Source organism: Paralichthys olivaceus, chromosome 2 (genome assembly GCF_024713975.1).
Source record: "Paralichthys olivaceus isolate ysfri-2021 chromosome 2, ASM2471397v2, whole genome shotgun sequence".
NCBI classification, from domain to species: domain Eukaryota; kingdom Metazoa; phylum Chordata; class Actinopteri; order Pleuronectiformes; family Paralichthyidae; genus Paralichthys; species Paralichthys olivaceus.
The window spans coordinates 13,430,913-13,446,877 of NC_091094.1; the positions used below are offsets into that span (position 1 = coordinate 13,430,913).

Genomic DNA, 15,965 nt, shown 5'->3' on the forward strand with positions numbered 1-15,965 from the left:
TATTCTCAGAGAAATTCACAAAATTGTTGAAAAATGCACTATGATGAAAATCAAACAAAAAATTCCTGGACTCACTTCCAGATCCAGGTCTGCACCGAAAATGTTAAGTCTTCTTCCCTGACTGATGTCACATCCTTCCATCAAGTATCATGGAAATCAGTTCAGTTTTTGCCTAATCTGATGAAATGCTGATGAAAACATAACCTTCTAAGTAGAGATAATTATAGGCTATGGACAAGTTAACCATCATCAGTTTGTGTGTGTTAAAGATGTATATTTTTGAAATTCTTATAGGCTTTGATTATTCTATAAAGAAAGAATAAAGCTCTATTGTAAAATTACTATGGACTAGTATCTAAATTATGTTAAATTGAAAAACAGAGACGTCAGGGTTGTGAAGGTCAGATTTATTTCTTCACCAGCCGAAACTGGAGGCAGAGAAAGTCGACAGCAGTCATGAATTTTGCAAGTGTTTATCCACAGTTTTAGTCTTGAAACTCTGACCAGACACGTCCACTCAAACTCCCTTTTGAAACAAAAAGGATGATGACATCCTGTAGTCTGAGCAGTGTCAAATAAATACAATTGCAGTTATATTAAAACATAAAAATCAATTAGGACAAGAATGTGAGCAACAATGTGTAAAATATATATATATTTTTTGCAATGCAAATTGCACTTGTACAATATGGCACCGCAGGCGTATTTGTTTGTAGACAATGGATTCTTTTATAACAGTTTACAAAAATTGTATTAAAACAATTACATTAGAGACTCTCCTTCATGAATACGTTTATGAGTACTATTAACATCTGACCGTAACTTAGAAATCTTTAAATAAGCTTTGCATTAATACTCTTCTTCAGTCATAACAAGCATTCTTGAATTTTTAACAGCTCTTCCATGTTTACAGAGGAGAACCAGTTATACAAAATTAAGTTCAGACCCTGAATTTGAAGCTCCATATCTGCAAGATCATATAAATTATGTTGAAAACAATGTATCAGACGTCTTCCCAATTTCTTTGGGTTGCCAGAAAGGCACCCAGGAATCTAAGGCCAAAAGGAAAGAAACTAAGGCAGAAAAATTAATTTGTCTCATATGAGTTCAAGCACTCGGTAAAAAAAATGCTGCTTTAAAAAAAAAATTTACCACATAATCTCTGGTTTTATTTTTATGAAACTAATATGGATAAAAAAATATTCTGATTCACTTGAAAATGTTATCAGGAACCAGGCAGATAAACGTGCACATACAGTAAAACATTGCATAATACTTAGAAAACAATTAGTATGACTTTAGAAAGAAAGAGGAATCGCCTAAGAGCAAGTAAAACAAAAAGTGCTCAGTCAGGGAAACACAGGTAAAAGGTAATCAGCGAAACACCCATCTTGATTTTCCTCAGGTTAAGTCATTATAGTGGTGAATATTGTTGGAAGACAGGAACTGCAGTGGGCAGCGGATGTGACGTGTCACACTGTGGGCAGTCACAATGTATGACAATGTTTTGTTTTGGCACTCAAAAACAAAGAACTTGGCAAATACTGTTGGACATGTTGCATTTTAGCACTGACATGATTGGGATCATGATTAGAGAGTGAAGAACACCGCAGCACAGACTCTCACAGACGGACATCCTTATGGTCACTTGGCTTGATAGATTTACTGCAAAATGAAAAGTAGAAAAGAAGAAAATCACACGAGAGTACCGGTCGATTAATTTAAATTTCAGAGCATTGGTGAGATGAGTTCTTGATAAAGTTAGTGCACAGGAAAGATGATTGTGTGAAGGACACAGACGTGTCATCATGCAGGCATTCGTCCATCAGACTCAACTCATTAGGTCACATAGAAATGAACACACGTGTGCCTTATATGTGTTAACTCAATAGATGCTGAGTATTAATTTAACCAAGAAAACAACATTTACTCAAACTAAAAGTAAAACAGAGAAGTGGTTTAGCTGCACCAGATCAACATTATAAACTCACCATTATCACAACAGTGTAAAAGTATTAGGTAGTAATAATTAAATCCCGACCAATATGGATGTTTGCCGGCCAATATTAGGGACCGAAGGTTTTCTGATACCAATATATTGGCCAATATATAAATGTTAAAAAAATAAAAAAATTTAATTTAATTGGATGTCATTATCAAACCAAACTATAAACTTTATTATATATAACTATAAATATAAAGAAAACACAAATACAACTAAAAATATATAGAACTTAAATTAAGAACAATAAATGTTTTAAGTAAAGTAAAATAAAGCTTTTCATGACGGTGCATATTAGCAAACATATTGTTTTTATGATTTTTATCAGGCTCTAGTAGTATTAGTACTAAAAGGTCTGATAGAGTGTTAAGAGGTATAATGGTTTCAAGGGTGTTTGCAATGGATGAGTATGAGTGTGCATGCCCAGGCTGAGAGAAATACAAATCTAGGATAAACAATGCAGATTTTTTCAGAGGAAACCCAGGTCCTGCGTTATTCCTCTGACTTACATGATGACTGGAAGATGCTCCCTTGCCCTTTAATATGCTCTTGCCTCCCACAGCTGTGGCACTCTTACGGCGTGCCTGTTCGTGGTCAAACTCCAGGTCCTCCAGGCGCTGAGTTAAGGCCAGTTTCTGCTGGATGGCCATACGTAACAGAGAATTCAGGGTCTTCTTCTCATCCTCCGCAGCAGCCAGCTGCCGTTGCATGTCATCCAGCTGCGTCACGTACTCGTCACACCTGAGAGAAAGAGGGAAAAGAAAGGAAAGAGAGAGTGAGAGAGGGGAAGAAAGAAACAGGAGATATGCATTATTTCCAGCAGAGGGGGCAGTTTTCCTCAGATGGCTGCTGTTGTCACATGTTTTCTCCATCCCCCAGACAGCATTTTCCAGATGGGAGAAAGAGGTCTGGCTAGCTGACTCACAGAAGTATTACATCAGACTTTTCCCACAATGCATTGTGTCTTTCTCAGACAGACACACACTAACAGAAAGTAGTTATGCTGTAAAGTTTTGAATTATTCTTTAATAACTTTGTACTTTTGTAACATTTCCTGTATCAAGAGTACATGGTGCATGTATTATAGTTTGTGCCCTTTCACGTGATATTACTAGGATATGTGTACATACAATACCATTATTGCAGCGATGTGCACTGTAGATTTGTAGTGGGCCCTGAACATTTTTCTTGAGTGGACATAGTCACTGTACTAACTATCAGTAGAAGCAGCGAATGACTCTATAGGTATCGTGCTTGTGCTCATGTGCACATCCATTATTTTGCACTTCATTGTCCAAAAGTTTGCCTCATAAGAATCACTGGATTGTTTCCATTAATCATGGTATTTGTCATCTTCCAATGTTATATGGAGACAATGGTAAAATAAATCATAAATGAGCAAAATATAGGTACGCTGCTTCATTGTGTCCCGGATAAAAATGTAATGCCACCTCTCATAAAATTCCCTATACTTTAAGACATTTTTAGATGTTGAAAATCTAAAACTAAATTTAAGACGTTTTAAGACTTTAAGAATCCGCTGGTTTGCTTTTGTTTTTCGAGAATTTAATGTAAATTATCGATTGTGAATAGTCCTACCTTGTAGCAAACATGGCTCTTAAAGAGGAGAATGTAGCAGCATCCTCTTTCAGAGCCTTGAGTTCGTTGCGCAGCTTCATCATCGTGTCGGTCACCATGGCCTTCTCACTGTCGTACTTACTCTTCAGATTGGCCAGAGCAACCTCGGCCGTCTAAAGAGAAAAGGATGTGAAATAATTACTCACACATTTTCATTAAGTCTACACTCAGCAGTTATTTTTAGCTGAAGCCAATGATCCTTTTCTTGTATGTGTAAGTTTGATAAACAATGAACATCCTTCCTCTGAGAAAACAAACACAGCGTGGTCTCCGTACCTGTTTGTTGGCCTTCAGCACGGCTCTGAGTGTGGCTATCTGTTCCCTTTTGGTGCTGAGCAGGGACTTCAGTTTGAGGATCTCTCCCATGCAAGCCTCTTTGTCTTTGTCCGCCACTGTGCTCAACTCCAGATTGGCGAGTCTCTGGCGCGACAGCTCTGTGGTGCGGTCCACCGCCTGCTGCAAGTGGAGGATCTGGTCCCCGATGATGGCTACGAGGTTGTAGACGTTCATGGGTTCTGGGCGGTGCTCTGGGGCTGGAGATGTTTTAACTGCGGTGCTGCTGGAGTCTGTCTTTCCAGACTCAGTCTCGGTGATCAGCCCCTTGCTGATAAGTACGAAAGACTGGTGCTCTTTCTTTTCATTCCCTCCTCTCACTGTGACCTTGCCTTCCTTGTAGTAGTCGAGCATGACACGGTTAGGGGTCTCATTGTTGCACATACACACGTGGTTGTACAGATTAGCCAGCTCCTCACTGAAGGCTATTAGCTCATCCTGGGCCACATTGAGGCTGCCCAGTGACTCTCCTGCAGCCTTGCTGACCAAATTGAGCTCCTTCTCCAGACGAGTCACCTCCGCTTTATCTGTTTGACTGATCTTCTCAAGGGACGCCAACCTTGTCCCCAAGTCCTGGACTTCACTCTCCAACTGTGTTCGCTCATCTTCATACTGGGTTCGACACTCCTCGTATTCTGCTCTAAGTGTTTTCAGTTCCTGCCTCAGCTCCCCAGCTTCAGACACAGCCACAGTGTATTTACACTGCAGGATCTCGGGCCCGTTGATGTCCAGCTCGTAGTAGTCTCCGTCGTCGTGGCTGTCCCGGTCTTTTTCACTGTCGAGGGCAGACTGCCGCTCCTTACTGGCCTGAAGCTTCCTCATCGCGCTGAGGTTCTCCGTCAGTCTGTTGACAGTTTCCTTTTGCTCAGACACAGTCCCATAGGCCCGTTCCAGCTGCTTCTGGTTCTCCTGCAGAGAGTTTATCAAGGCCACTTTCTCCCGCTCCACCTGGTGTTGAAAGAGCTTTAAAAGTTATTTGGCCAACAGCATTGAACAAAATCAAAACATAAAAGAAAAGATTCGGCATTAGCTCTTCAGCTACGTTTAACACAAACAGTATCTTTCTCACCTTAGTTTCTGTCTTCAAATTCAACTTCAGCTAATGAGCGAATGTAGACAGTTCAAGCAGGTTTAACTGTTTCTACTGTAAACTAGAGTAAACTTGTGCAGCAATCTTTTAAATTAATAAATCACTTTTTTGCTGTTTTTAATTTGGCTAAATCAGTTAAATAACTTCATATAAATGCTAGTTCAGTATATGCATCTCTCTGAACCTTGTGTATTCTATTTAGACTAATTCGACAGGGAGTAAACAAGGAGCGTGTGCCTTTAATTTATTTTTCTGGTCCAACAAATGGATGCCATTAATGCCATTAGAAAGACCATCTGAGGAGCTGCACTTAAGCTTAAACAACAGTCTCTTGTTGTAATAATAACTTTTAATATGTCTGTGATTCTAATATAATGTTACATTAAATAATATAATGATATAATATGCAACCTAATGATGTGGTTTCATCACCACAGAGGTTGTTGAAACCACACCTACTGCATTCAGGAAGCACTGGTTGATGGTAAAAGTGGATTCTGTGTCCTTCATACCTGAACAAGCTGCTGTTTCAGTTTCTGGATCTCGGAGATATTGAGCTCACTGAGCAGGTCGTCCACAAGGCTAGGAGCTGGCTTGAATGCCTCTCCTCTCTTGTTCGCAGCGGCTCTGTTGTCTTCGTCACCCTCACCCGCCTTCGCCAAGCCATTCTCGAAACCTCTGATTAGATCATCGTTGTCGGGCTCGCTAATGGTGGAGGGATCCTCGTGGAGTTTCAGGTTGTCGAGGGAAATATTAAAAGAGCTGCTGTATACAGAGCCACCGATGGTCATCGAGTGGGAGAGCTGCTTGCGCAGGGAGGCCTTCTGCTCGCGTTCGGTTTTGATCGTCTCTAAGGCCTCTGTTAGTTGTCGCTCTGCAATTTCTCTAAGACGCATGGCTTCCTCCAGCTGGCTGTGCAGACACTGAGAGTCCTCCTCCAGACGCCGGATCTCATGCTTAAGACCTTCGAATTCCACCTATACAGATGGCCACAAATACAAAGAGATCTGTCGATAACTACTAAACTGTGTCCACAGTAGCTTTTCTAGTAGGTCAAATATATAATAAACATGTTTTGTCCCTTTCTTACATGACTGAAGAGCAATACCACGGGTAGATGGAGGCATAAAAAGTTTTCCATTAACACCCAGTTGGAGATGAGTAACAAAGTGAGAACTGTGTTTGGTCTTATTTCTCTCACCTGGTTCTGTCTGAGCACAGATACTTGTTTCTGAAGAGAGATGTTCTCCTCTTCCAGCTCGCTGTAGTCCTGCAGCAGACGAGACTCTCGCACCTTGTACTCTCTGATGTCATCACGTAGCTGACCGCGCTGTAGCTCTACCAGCTCTGAACTCTGCACACAGGAAGAGATAAATAATGGCAAGTTATGGCAGGACGCATTACGGTGAACGCTTAATTAAAATCGATGCTCAGTCTCTGCCTTCTTGCTACAGGGGTCATTGTGAGCGAAATGAAGATTAGCATGTTTCACATACCACAGGGGCAAGACCTTGACAGGGACTGTAATGACCGACGGAGGACATGGTCCACTTACCAATGCATTCTACAGAGGGCCGTGGCGGAGGACATCCTTTGTGTCACTTGCAGTCGACCATTACATCATCTTTCCTGCTGGGCTCAAACTTGCTAACCGTCGGCCCCCTCCCCCATTACAATCACCAACTCTCTCACAACTCCCTCGGACAACTACCGGTGAAATCACAGTGGACTTCACAACTTCAACTTTAAGACCATTTTTATCAAAACTGATTAAAAACTAAATATTATTTTTACAGTTTTAAAACACAAAAGGTACTGAGATCTCAGTTTATTGCAGACCACAACTGCTCATGTTATCATAGAAAATGCACATCAATGCACATTTTGGATAATTCAGAATTTGCTTACGTAAAATTAATAAATGTAGAAAATAAATTTAAAAAACATGTACTCAGTTTGACATTTTGGATTGTCCAACACATTAGAGTACAACAAAATTAAAGGGTCAGAAAACTCTCTAAAATAAAAAATATTTGAAAATGAAAGGACATTCATACCCATCTCTATTTAATATGTATCTGTTTAGTTTCACCTCTTTCGTCTCCAGGACAATGGCGGACAGACGATCGCTTTCAGCTTGTGCACTGGCATGGGAGGCTTTGGCCTGTCGGAGTTCATTCTGCAACTCCAGGACTTTCTGCTGGTAGACAGCCTCTTTGCTGGCAGACTCCAGAATCAGAGTCTCTTCCCTGCTTTCTCCATCTGCTGCCACCTTCCTTTGGATTGAGTAAGCTTGTCCAAAAGCCTGGAGGACAGACAGACAGAATGGACATCAAAAGAACACTCATTTGTTTAAAGATTATAAAGACAAACTACAATTCTCACATGAGCAAATAAACCCATTGCCCACAGATAATGATGATTCAAAATACCAAGAGCGTGTCCTTCCCCGGTTTATACTGACTGGCATTGCTTGTGTCACAGAACACCATGTGTTCACAAGAACCGTGTCACCCTCCTGTGACATTTTGCTGCTTCGTGAGGTTCATATTAAATACCAACAGGGCATGGAGAGATTATTGCAGCCACTACTGAACTGCATTAATGTGAATTTAACATGCTCATGTGACAAGTTGGAGCAAACCAGACTCTGCTGCCTTACAATCCACATTCAGGGAAGAAAAACACCTTGTCTTGTTCATTCTCAACTGAATAAATGTGTTTTAATTTAAAACCTCTATCACCTCAACATGCATGTGTGTTTTGTCACTGACTGACCTCTTCATGATGAACAATAATGAAAATGAATACAAATCGCTGTTGCAGCCCAGGTCAAATAAATCAAACCTAACTTTCATAAACCATCTATAATAACCGAACCAAGCTTAACCCTTTACTTCAATTCACCATTGATGTATGGATGTTGTTTGGAATGGTAAAAAGCCTGTGAGAGAGAAACAAAAAACTCTGATTGACACTCAAACTTAATCAAGCAAAATACAATTTTATGCAGGTCAAAATACATGTGGAGCATATCCCTGAATGATTTGTTTCACTTTCTTTACATTTTGAGTCAAGAGGGTCAACATAATTGACATTTCTCTGAGAATAACTCATGGATCTGGATGGAAAAAAACAATCAGGCATGTTTCTCTGGAATCTGTCTGCCTTGTAAGACAATGGTATCGCCTTTTTATGCATGCATTTTTATTCTCAGGTTTGCCTTTATATAGAAGAGAGGTGGGCAAGGAAGGGTCTTATCACAACTTTCATTGGTCTGAACAGACTCTTTGCTTGCTAGATAGCAAGCAAAGAGTCAAAGCTTAGGTTAACAGTATTAAGAGACAGCACAGGTAATCACAAGAAGAGGTTAATAGGATGAACAAGTCAGATTTTCACAAGCATCTGACTTAAAGGCCTAGATAGCCAAAATCTTCTGACACTGAGCCAAACGGGTGACGTAATGGACATTGTCCAACAAAGTCCTGAAAGCTTCCACAGAGCTGCAGCTCTCCTTCCCACAACCTCGCCTTTTCTTCCTCAACAGAGTCAGTCAAACAAACTGACAGGTCAGTCAGAAAGTCGGCCGTGACGTGAACTGATGGAGCCTAAATACACAGTGCACACATCATATCTGCCTCTGTGACATTTTCTACTGGAGAGAGAGGCAACAAGCACAATCATGAGAGCGAGAGAAGAAATAAAACAGTGAGTCACTTTGTGAATGGACTGTGACTGACTATGAATAACACAACGTGGAGGGGAAAAAAACTATATAAACTATGTCATTCAAACATTTGACGTGGTGAGGACACAAGTTAGTTCCTCCAGGGTCTCCGCAGTTTCAACAAGTTCAGTGTAAGACTTTTAGAACTATTTAAGACAAGAATGGAGGAAGTTTAAAAAAACTATTTCATGTATATATCAAGGAATATCTGAGTCCCAGAATTATTTACACTTCACCTTAATTGAAAACAAGGTGAAGTAGACAATAACCTTAGAAATGCCACGTTATCACACAAATCACATAAGGAAACAGAAGGTATCCATAGTCTCTCCAACAGCTGTACTGAGATCACTTTTGACTGTGTTTGTTCAGTTACCAGTAGTTTTGTTTTTCTAATAATATTTTATTTAAATATGACAGTAATACTGTAGTATAATACAAACAAAACAAGATCCCACGACCATATACTACACAAAACAAGAGGACAGAATAAAACTGTAGTTTTATCACAACATGATGACATTCTATTGTTGAGAGATAAATACAAGACCTGGAGACAAACTATGCAGGCCGCCATAACAAAAAACTATTTTAAAGCGTGACTGACTAGCGATAAATGAACACTGACATATTTAAGACCTAGGTTATATTTTAACATATTCAAAATGTCTAAGGCCTCAAATTCAAATGATTTAAATTACTGAATTTTAGACTTTTTAAGGCAAATTGATTATATCTAAAAGCAATTTGAATACACAACCTTTATCTGGCATTTGTTTTTACAACTGTATGACATTTTTCAGTCCAGTTTCAGTAAATTCATTAAAAATGAAAATAATTGTTATTGCAGTAATACATAGCAACTGGACTGAGTCAATATGACGGTAGAGATGTGTAGTAGTAACACTTGATTAATAACAGTCTTCATCACAGCTAAGTAGAGTGTGACCTCTATCTGAGTCATCTGAGCATCTCCGGTTTAAACACTACACAATATATATCACTATCTATGTAAACAGTAAAGATTATTGGCTTAGCTGAGTGGCGTTAAAAAAAAAACACATTACACTAAATTATTAAGAGTGGTCGATGGAGCCATACAGTCCATAGGAAGTGGTGACCACAGCTGCTGAGTGTGGAAATGTCTTAGGATCCAGTTCCTCTAAATGTTGGTGAACTGGCTGTAAGAAAACTGACTAAACCGGACAAGAGGGGAAAAACCCAACCAATTCTTTTAAAATATACTGTATATAGTCACAATTTCCCACAAGGTAGGATGTCAGTGGCTTATGCCGTTTCTGCTCATGTCTGTCGTTGTAGGACATTTTTAAACCATTGCTCTATGTATGAGATTGTATGTTGACAACACCACTGACTGATGTGTTAGCTTCTCCCTATCAGCTGTGCTGGGCGATGCTTTTCCTTATCTCACATCAGATTTGTCCAGGATCCTCATCATTCTCCAATTAGTGTCATATTTGGCTCAATTAACTGTCAGAGACGGCAGCAAATGATACCTCCAAACTTAGAAATGAAGGGTGATGTCACAGACTGCCATGTATATAATGCAGCCACTGCTGCCAAGGAAATTATGTTCTCTCTCCTGTCAGTTGTTTGTTGGTTGGTTGTTTGTTTTGTTTGTAAGCAAGATTACACAATAACAAATGAACAGATTTCCATGAAACTTGGTGGAAGCATGGGGTGTGGGTCATTTTCATTTTGGTAGGGATCGAAATCAGGGGAAGGGATCCAGAATTTTTTCACCTTTTAACATTCTCCAGGAATAATTCATGGATCTTTTTTTTTTCTTTCTCTTTAATCTGACATATTTAGGGACACTGATTGAATTGAGGAGGACTACTGGGGCTTGGCAGAGGTCTGCGCACTACTAGTTTCTTACTTTACAAATGTTTGAGATGTGATGGATGTGAGAAGTAGGGCTGCACAGATCAGATACTAACTGGATTGGATACTGGTCTCATACAGACTAGGATACAGTAACTGGATTGGGTATCAGTAACAATAGGGCTGGTCTATTCTATTTAATATCAGTGTATTGAATCAGCTGGTAAGGAGAAATTCATGGAAACTTGAGGCTAATGCTGTTTAAATGGAAGTGGATCAGAGATAATTGCCCAAACCAAGCCAGTTGGGACATTTTAAAAATATGATGGAACACAAAAACAGCAGAGCTCACTCATGACTGAAACTCTGCCAACAAGGGCTCACTGCTTTAAAAGATTGAGAAGACATTTATATCAGATATTATTATAGCTGGAATTATTTAGAATACCTTTATAGCTGCATTTGTAGGCTGTTGTTGCTGTTACTGACAATCTGTTGTGTGTGTTTGTGCTGTTTCAGCATTTGGATGCGTATGTATGGAAATATTTGTGTAGTTTAGATAGTGTAACTCATTCCTATGTCAATCTAACAAGTACTTAAATTACAAAAAATAATTATAATCAGACTGAATTGCATAAAAAAGTAAGTCTGAAGCACATTTTCTCAGATTCTTTTAGACGCATGAGCCAGCAGCAGCTCGGCCACACAGACATGAAGTGAACACAAGCTGCTGCAGATGTCTCATTTGAAGGCCTCACTCAGACTTACATACCGAGAGCAAGTGTGGGCAAGTGACCAAAACAGTAAACACACGTTTGTTTTTGAAATCCCCTGGGCTATGGAAATCATTCCGATGAAACATTTGGTCACCATGTGTTTATCAGTAATCACCTCATGGTTCATGCAGCTAACTTTTCAGGAGGGTTTTAGAAAGTGGGTTTTACAGCTGTTGAGACTGAAGGAATATTTAACTTGTGATGGCTCTGATCATTAGAATACTGAAAAAATACTTTGACTACTTCCATGCTGCAGACAGACGACTGTCTGTGTCAGTGATCACATACTGATATAATTAACACTGCAGCCACGGACACATTCAAGTGTCCGGTTGCGTGGCTGTGACCTGGGGTTACCTCCTTCAGCTGATCCAGCTCCTGCCGGACCGTCTCGTACTCCGTCTCCACCTCGTCGAACCTCTGCTTCAGCTGCTGCTTCTCCTCCAGCACCGCCAGCCCGTACTCTGCCGCCTGGATCTTCTCCCGGGTCGTCTCGCGGAGCTCCCGGGTGAGACGCTCCACCTCGGCCCGGAGCCACTGCGGCCCAGCCTCCGTCACCAGCACCGCTTCGGGATATTCCCGCTCCTCCATGGTCGTCACCGGCTCGACTCGTAACTGTAACGGGACCCAGCCCAGCCCAGCCCAGGCTAGAGCAGGAGCGGCGGGGGGAAAAACCACCGAGGCCACAAATCACTGCCTTCTTTGTTTGTCCCGCATTGTTGGGACTTAAATGGCGCCTGGTTCCCTCTGGCTTCTCCCGCCGCAGCCTTCGACAGAGCTCAGCCCCGGGGAGACTCTAGTCATCCTCCGGGAGTTAGTTCAGCCTCCGTGAAGCTGACACAGGAGGAAACTTCAGCTGAGATCATCGACTGGAAAAAACGCCGTCCATACACACGGCATTCAAATTTGGGCTGGAAGAGAGGGAAATGTAGTTTTCAACGAGAAGCCAGCACATCAAGGATAACCTACTCCAGCGGGATATCGACGTCAAGTACCAGGATGCAGTGCGCGGGCTTGGACGAGGAGCCTGGATTTTTGTGAAGACATCAACACCGTCATCTACAGCTTTTATAGGGAAACTACACATGGAACGTAAGTACAGAAAGTAATCACTATCACATCATATAATAATAAATAATAGAATAATAGAATAGAATAATGTGCATGACTATTCCCGCTAGACTGATATTATATTTTTGTTTATAGAAAAACAATTAACAATTATTATTATTACCATTATCCTTATCATTGTTGATATTATTATTGACATTATTAACTTTATTTGACTAAATATTTATTATATATATATACATATATTTGGTATTGTAATTTGTATTATCAAATATCCAGGACAAGCTCCCAGAGCCCATAGTAAAATATAAGGATGCCTTGTCTGACAAAAACCCCATTTAACATGACATAAAATGCAGCAAACCCGACTTTAATTTAACCAACTGACACAGATTATTATTGTTCATCCAAATGGCAGTCGTTGATTTTCTGTCACTAGACTAAACGGTGAATAGGCTCATTGTTTTATCTCTATTTGTGATTCAAATGCAGGCTAAACGTGGCTCCTCCATCACGACATCTGCTCTCATTACCAAACTGAGTGACGGCTTTTATGCCTCCACCCTGGCAACAGTCATGTTTGGAGCCATCCATCCAATGCATTCTCATGAACGCTATATCTCAGGAGCTGCTTGAGGACATTTCTTGAATGTTCTTAATTGATCAGAATTTGCTGGTCATGTGAAAGATCCCTGTAACTTTCCAAAACGTATTTGTGGCCTTAAAGGTACAGTGTGTAAGATTTAGATGAAAGGGAACTATTGGCAGAAATTTAATGTAGAATAATCCCCAGAAAAGGTCCTTTATATTTAAATACTTTATATTTAAATTGAGGGGGTCCTCTCTACGGAGGCTGTCATGTTTTTTACATTAGTCCAGACTGGACAAACTAAACACCTTTTGAGTTTTTATGACAACTGAAGCTACCACAGGTTCTTCTTCATGTTTGGAAGGAGAGGCTGAGGTGAGGGGTGTTCAGCTGCAACACGCAATTTTAACACTAAATCACTGATCACACAATTCTACACACTGTACCTTTAACTGAATAATCTACATTTCAAACAAATATCTAATAGGATGAAATAATGAAGTGATGTCATTTTATAAGCAAAAGGTCAAAGGTTGATTTCACTGTGACATCATAATAAACTGTGAATCCACTTTTCTGGACATATTGAATATTGTAACTCAGGAACAGTGGAAACAGAGGAAATTGTGATGTTTGTTCTGCAACCTGGCCAGTAGAGGGACGCATACACCAGCAAGATGGTGCTTCTGGCTTTAATTATGGACTCAAGCTAAAAAGTTATTGATGTGTTCTTTTCTTAGGACTCTCAGGTTATTGCTGATGATATTCCAGTTATTAAAAACTGTGACTTTTCATCTACAGCTCCAACATATTTTAATCAAATACTTGATTGAACCCGTACTGTTGTAATACTGAAAGGTGTCTCAAGATTTTCCATTGTCTTTGAGCCTCAGCCACTTAAAGCCTGAAGACACATTGTTTTAATACACAAGTATGAGAGTATGAGTATAAAAGCAAATGTTGTTATATGAGACTTGACCTTTGTTCATCCTCACTGCCTGGCAGAGTGGTTCGACCGGCTTCAGGAAATTGTCTCCTTGACGTTTAAATATTTCTCTGTTGCTACACCTGCAGAATAAGCCTAAAGCCAGAGTTAAGTACACCTGTGTCGTCTGGCTCCCACGCTCTTCCACCTGTCGTCATGGTAATCCACTTTTTCACTATATAACTATATTGTATTATACTATATGCTCTCTCTTGCTTTCAGCCTCATTCTTTCAACTCCACCTCCTCTCTCTACTTACTTTCAGTTTATTAATCAAACTATCGGTGCAGATGTGTCTCTTACAAAGAAATCATTATAATATTTCTCTTTCAGGAATATGGAAGGGACCTCACTGGTGACTTTTACAGTAACTGTATGTAGAACGTCACAGTCTTAGTTAGTGGAGGGTGGCAGCACACAGAGCCCATAAAATAAACGAAACTTTTCTTTAGTATATGTCTTAATTTTCTTTATCTATTCTTCTGACCATTTTCAGACAAATATTATCATTTTTATGCAATCTGCTTTGGTTTGGGTTGTGGAGCAGCGTTCTATAGGCCATTTCATTGTAAGTAGACATACAAGTTACTAATAGTCAACAAATTGTTTACTCACACTTTTCTGTGAGCATTTCCATATTTGTTTGATATGTGGACTTATGGACTCTGATTATTTGTGTTGTATTTCCAGCACTCTGGATTCCATCCGTTTTTGGTGGGTTTTTCACCATTGTGTTTGAGATTGTGGGTATAATATCTGGTAAGATAATATTTATTTTAATAATTAAATAATAATAATTATTAGTTATTGTTTCCCCCCCCCATAAAGTCTTCCCCTTATTATCTGAGTTGACACTAATCTTTGTTTTGTTGGACAATGACAATCTCATTGTTTATTTTTTATGTTCCTGTAAGACCTGCCAGCTCAGACAAAGAGATGCAAAGGTCCACCCTATGACAAAAGAGGTAAATATTTAGGTTTTTATCTTGGCTCACATTTGCTTGCATACTTGAAATGGTTATAATTTGTTCCATTGGTTCAATGTTAACCCACAACAGATTAATATTGCAAACAAAATATGTATTCACAACAAACAGATTTAATGAAAATATTCCTATTCATTATTTTTAGTTATTATTTATTATGTAATGGTCTGTAAAGCATTTATGATGGTCAGTAGTTTTACAGTGAATTTTTAAAACGATATAAATCAACTTCTTATCCTGTTTAAATGATGATGTTAAATCAGTGTCAACATTTTTCTTAACTTTTTAACTCTCTGTAGATGTTTGCTGGGGATTTGGTTTTGCACTTTTCACGGCCGTCCTGCACCTAGACTCATATCATGGTAAAACCACATGACTTGATGAACAGTTTGAGAAAAATCCCATTCCTCTGGTTAAATGTTGTGCTTTGTTCCAGTCTACACGCTGTCTTATGGATGTGGCATCATTGTGTTTGCACTCAGGGGAGCAAAACGGAAATACAGCTCTTTATGGTAGGTAAAGGATAATAAAATGTGATTTTAAGGTTCCACATTTATTACGGATTGAATATGGTGTCTTTCAATGTCTCTTAAAGTTGCCATTATGATATTTTTGTTTGATCTAAAATGGCAACATGTCTATTTTGGACAGGAAACTGAGAGAGGGAGAGCAGTCCTGATGGTAAAAGGAGTTTACTGCCACAGACAGTGAAGTTACAAGCATGGATGTTTAAGAATGCTTTATTTAGTTTGGCATTTTGTTGTTAATAAGAAAAATTTACAAATCATGGATGTAACCTAAAGACTGGTATTGCAGACGTGTACTCCACATTTACATGAAAAACTGTTTCATATTTATACAGAAGCTGTGATTCTTGATCATTTTTAATTTATTTGAACTCAATTAAAAGTTAAAGAACAGAT

At 39.5% G+C, this 15,965-nt stretch overlaps 1 protein-coding gene across 1 annotated transcript; it reads right to left on the bottom strand.

The window, feature by feature from the left end:
* Window positions 1-392: 392 nt before the first annotated feature.
* Window positions 393-12,002, bottom strand: bicd2 (bicaudal D homolog 2 (Drosophila)). Its single transcript, XM_020101602.2, has 8 exons — window positions 11,769-12,002; window positions 7,156-7,368; window positions 6,265-6,417; window positions 5,576-6,040; window positions 3,917-4,921; window positions 3,602-3,753; window positions 2,512-2,743; window positions 393-1,665 (listed from the first exon to the last, which is right to left on the bottom strand). The coding sequence occupies exons 1-8, from the start codon at window positions 12,000-12,002 to the stop codon at window positions 1,663-1,665; spliced, it is 2,457 nt and encodes an 818-aa protein (XP_019957161.1). The 3' UTR covers window positions 393-1,662.
* Window positions 12,003-15,965: the final 3,963 nt, after the last annotated feature.

Coding starts and splice junctions, on each gene's coding strand:
- bicd2 (XM_020101602.2), bottom strand. CDS start 12,002: ATGGAGGAGCGGGAATATCCCGAAGCGGTGCTGGTGACGGAGGCTGGG. Junction 6,418..7,155: donor TTGTCCTGGAGACGAAAGAG/GTGAAACTAAAC, acceptor TCCTGTGTGCAG/AGTTCAGAGCTGGTAGAGCT. Junction 3,754..3,916: donor TGCTGAAGGCCAACAAACAG/GTACGGAGACCA, acceptor TTTTCTCTTTAG/ACGGCCGAGGTTGCTCTGGC.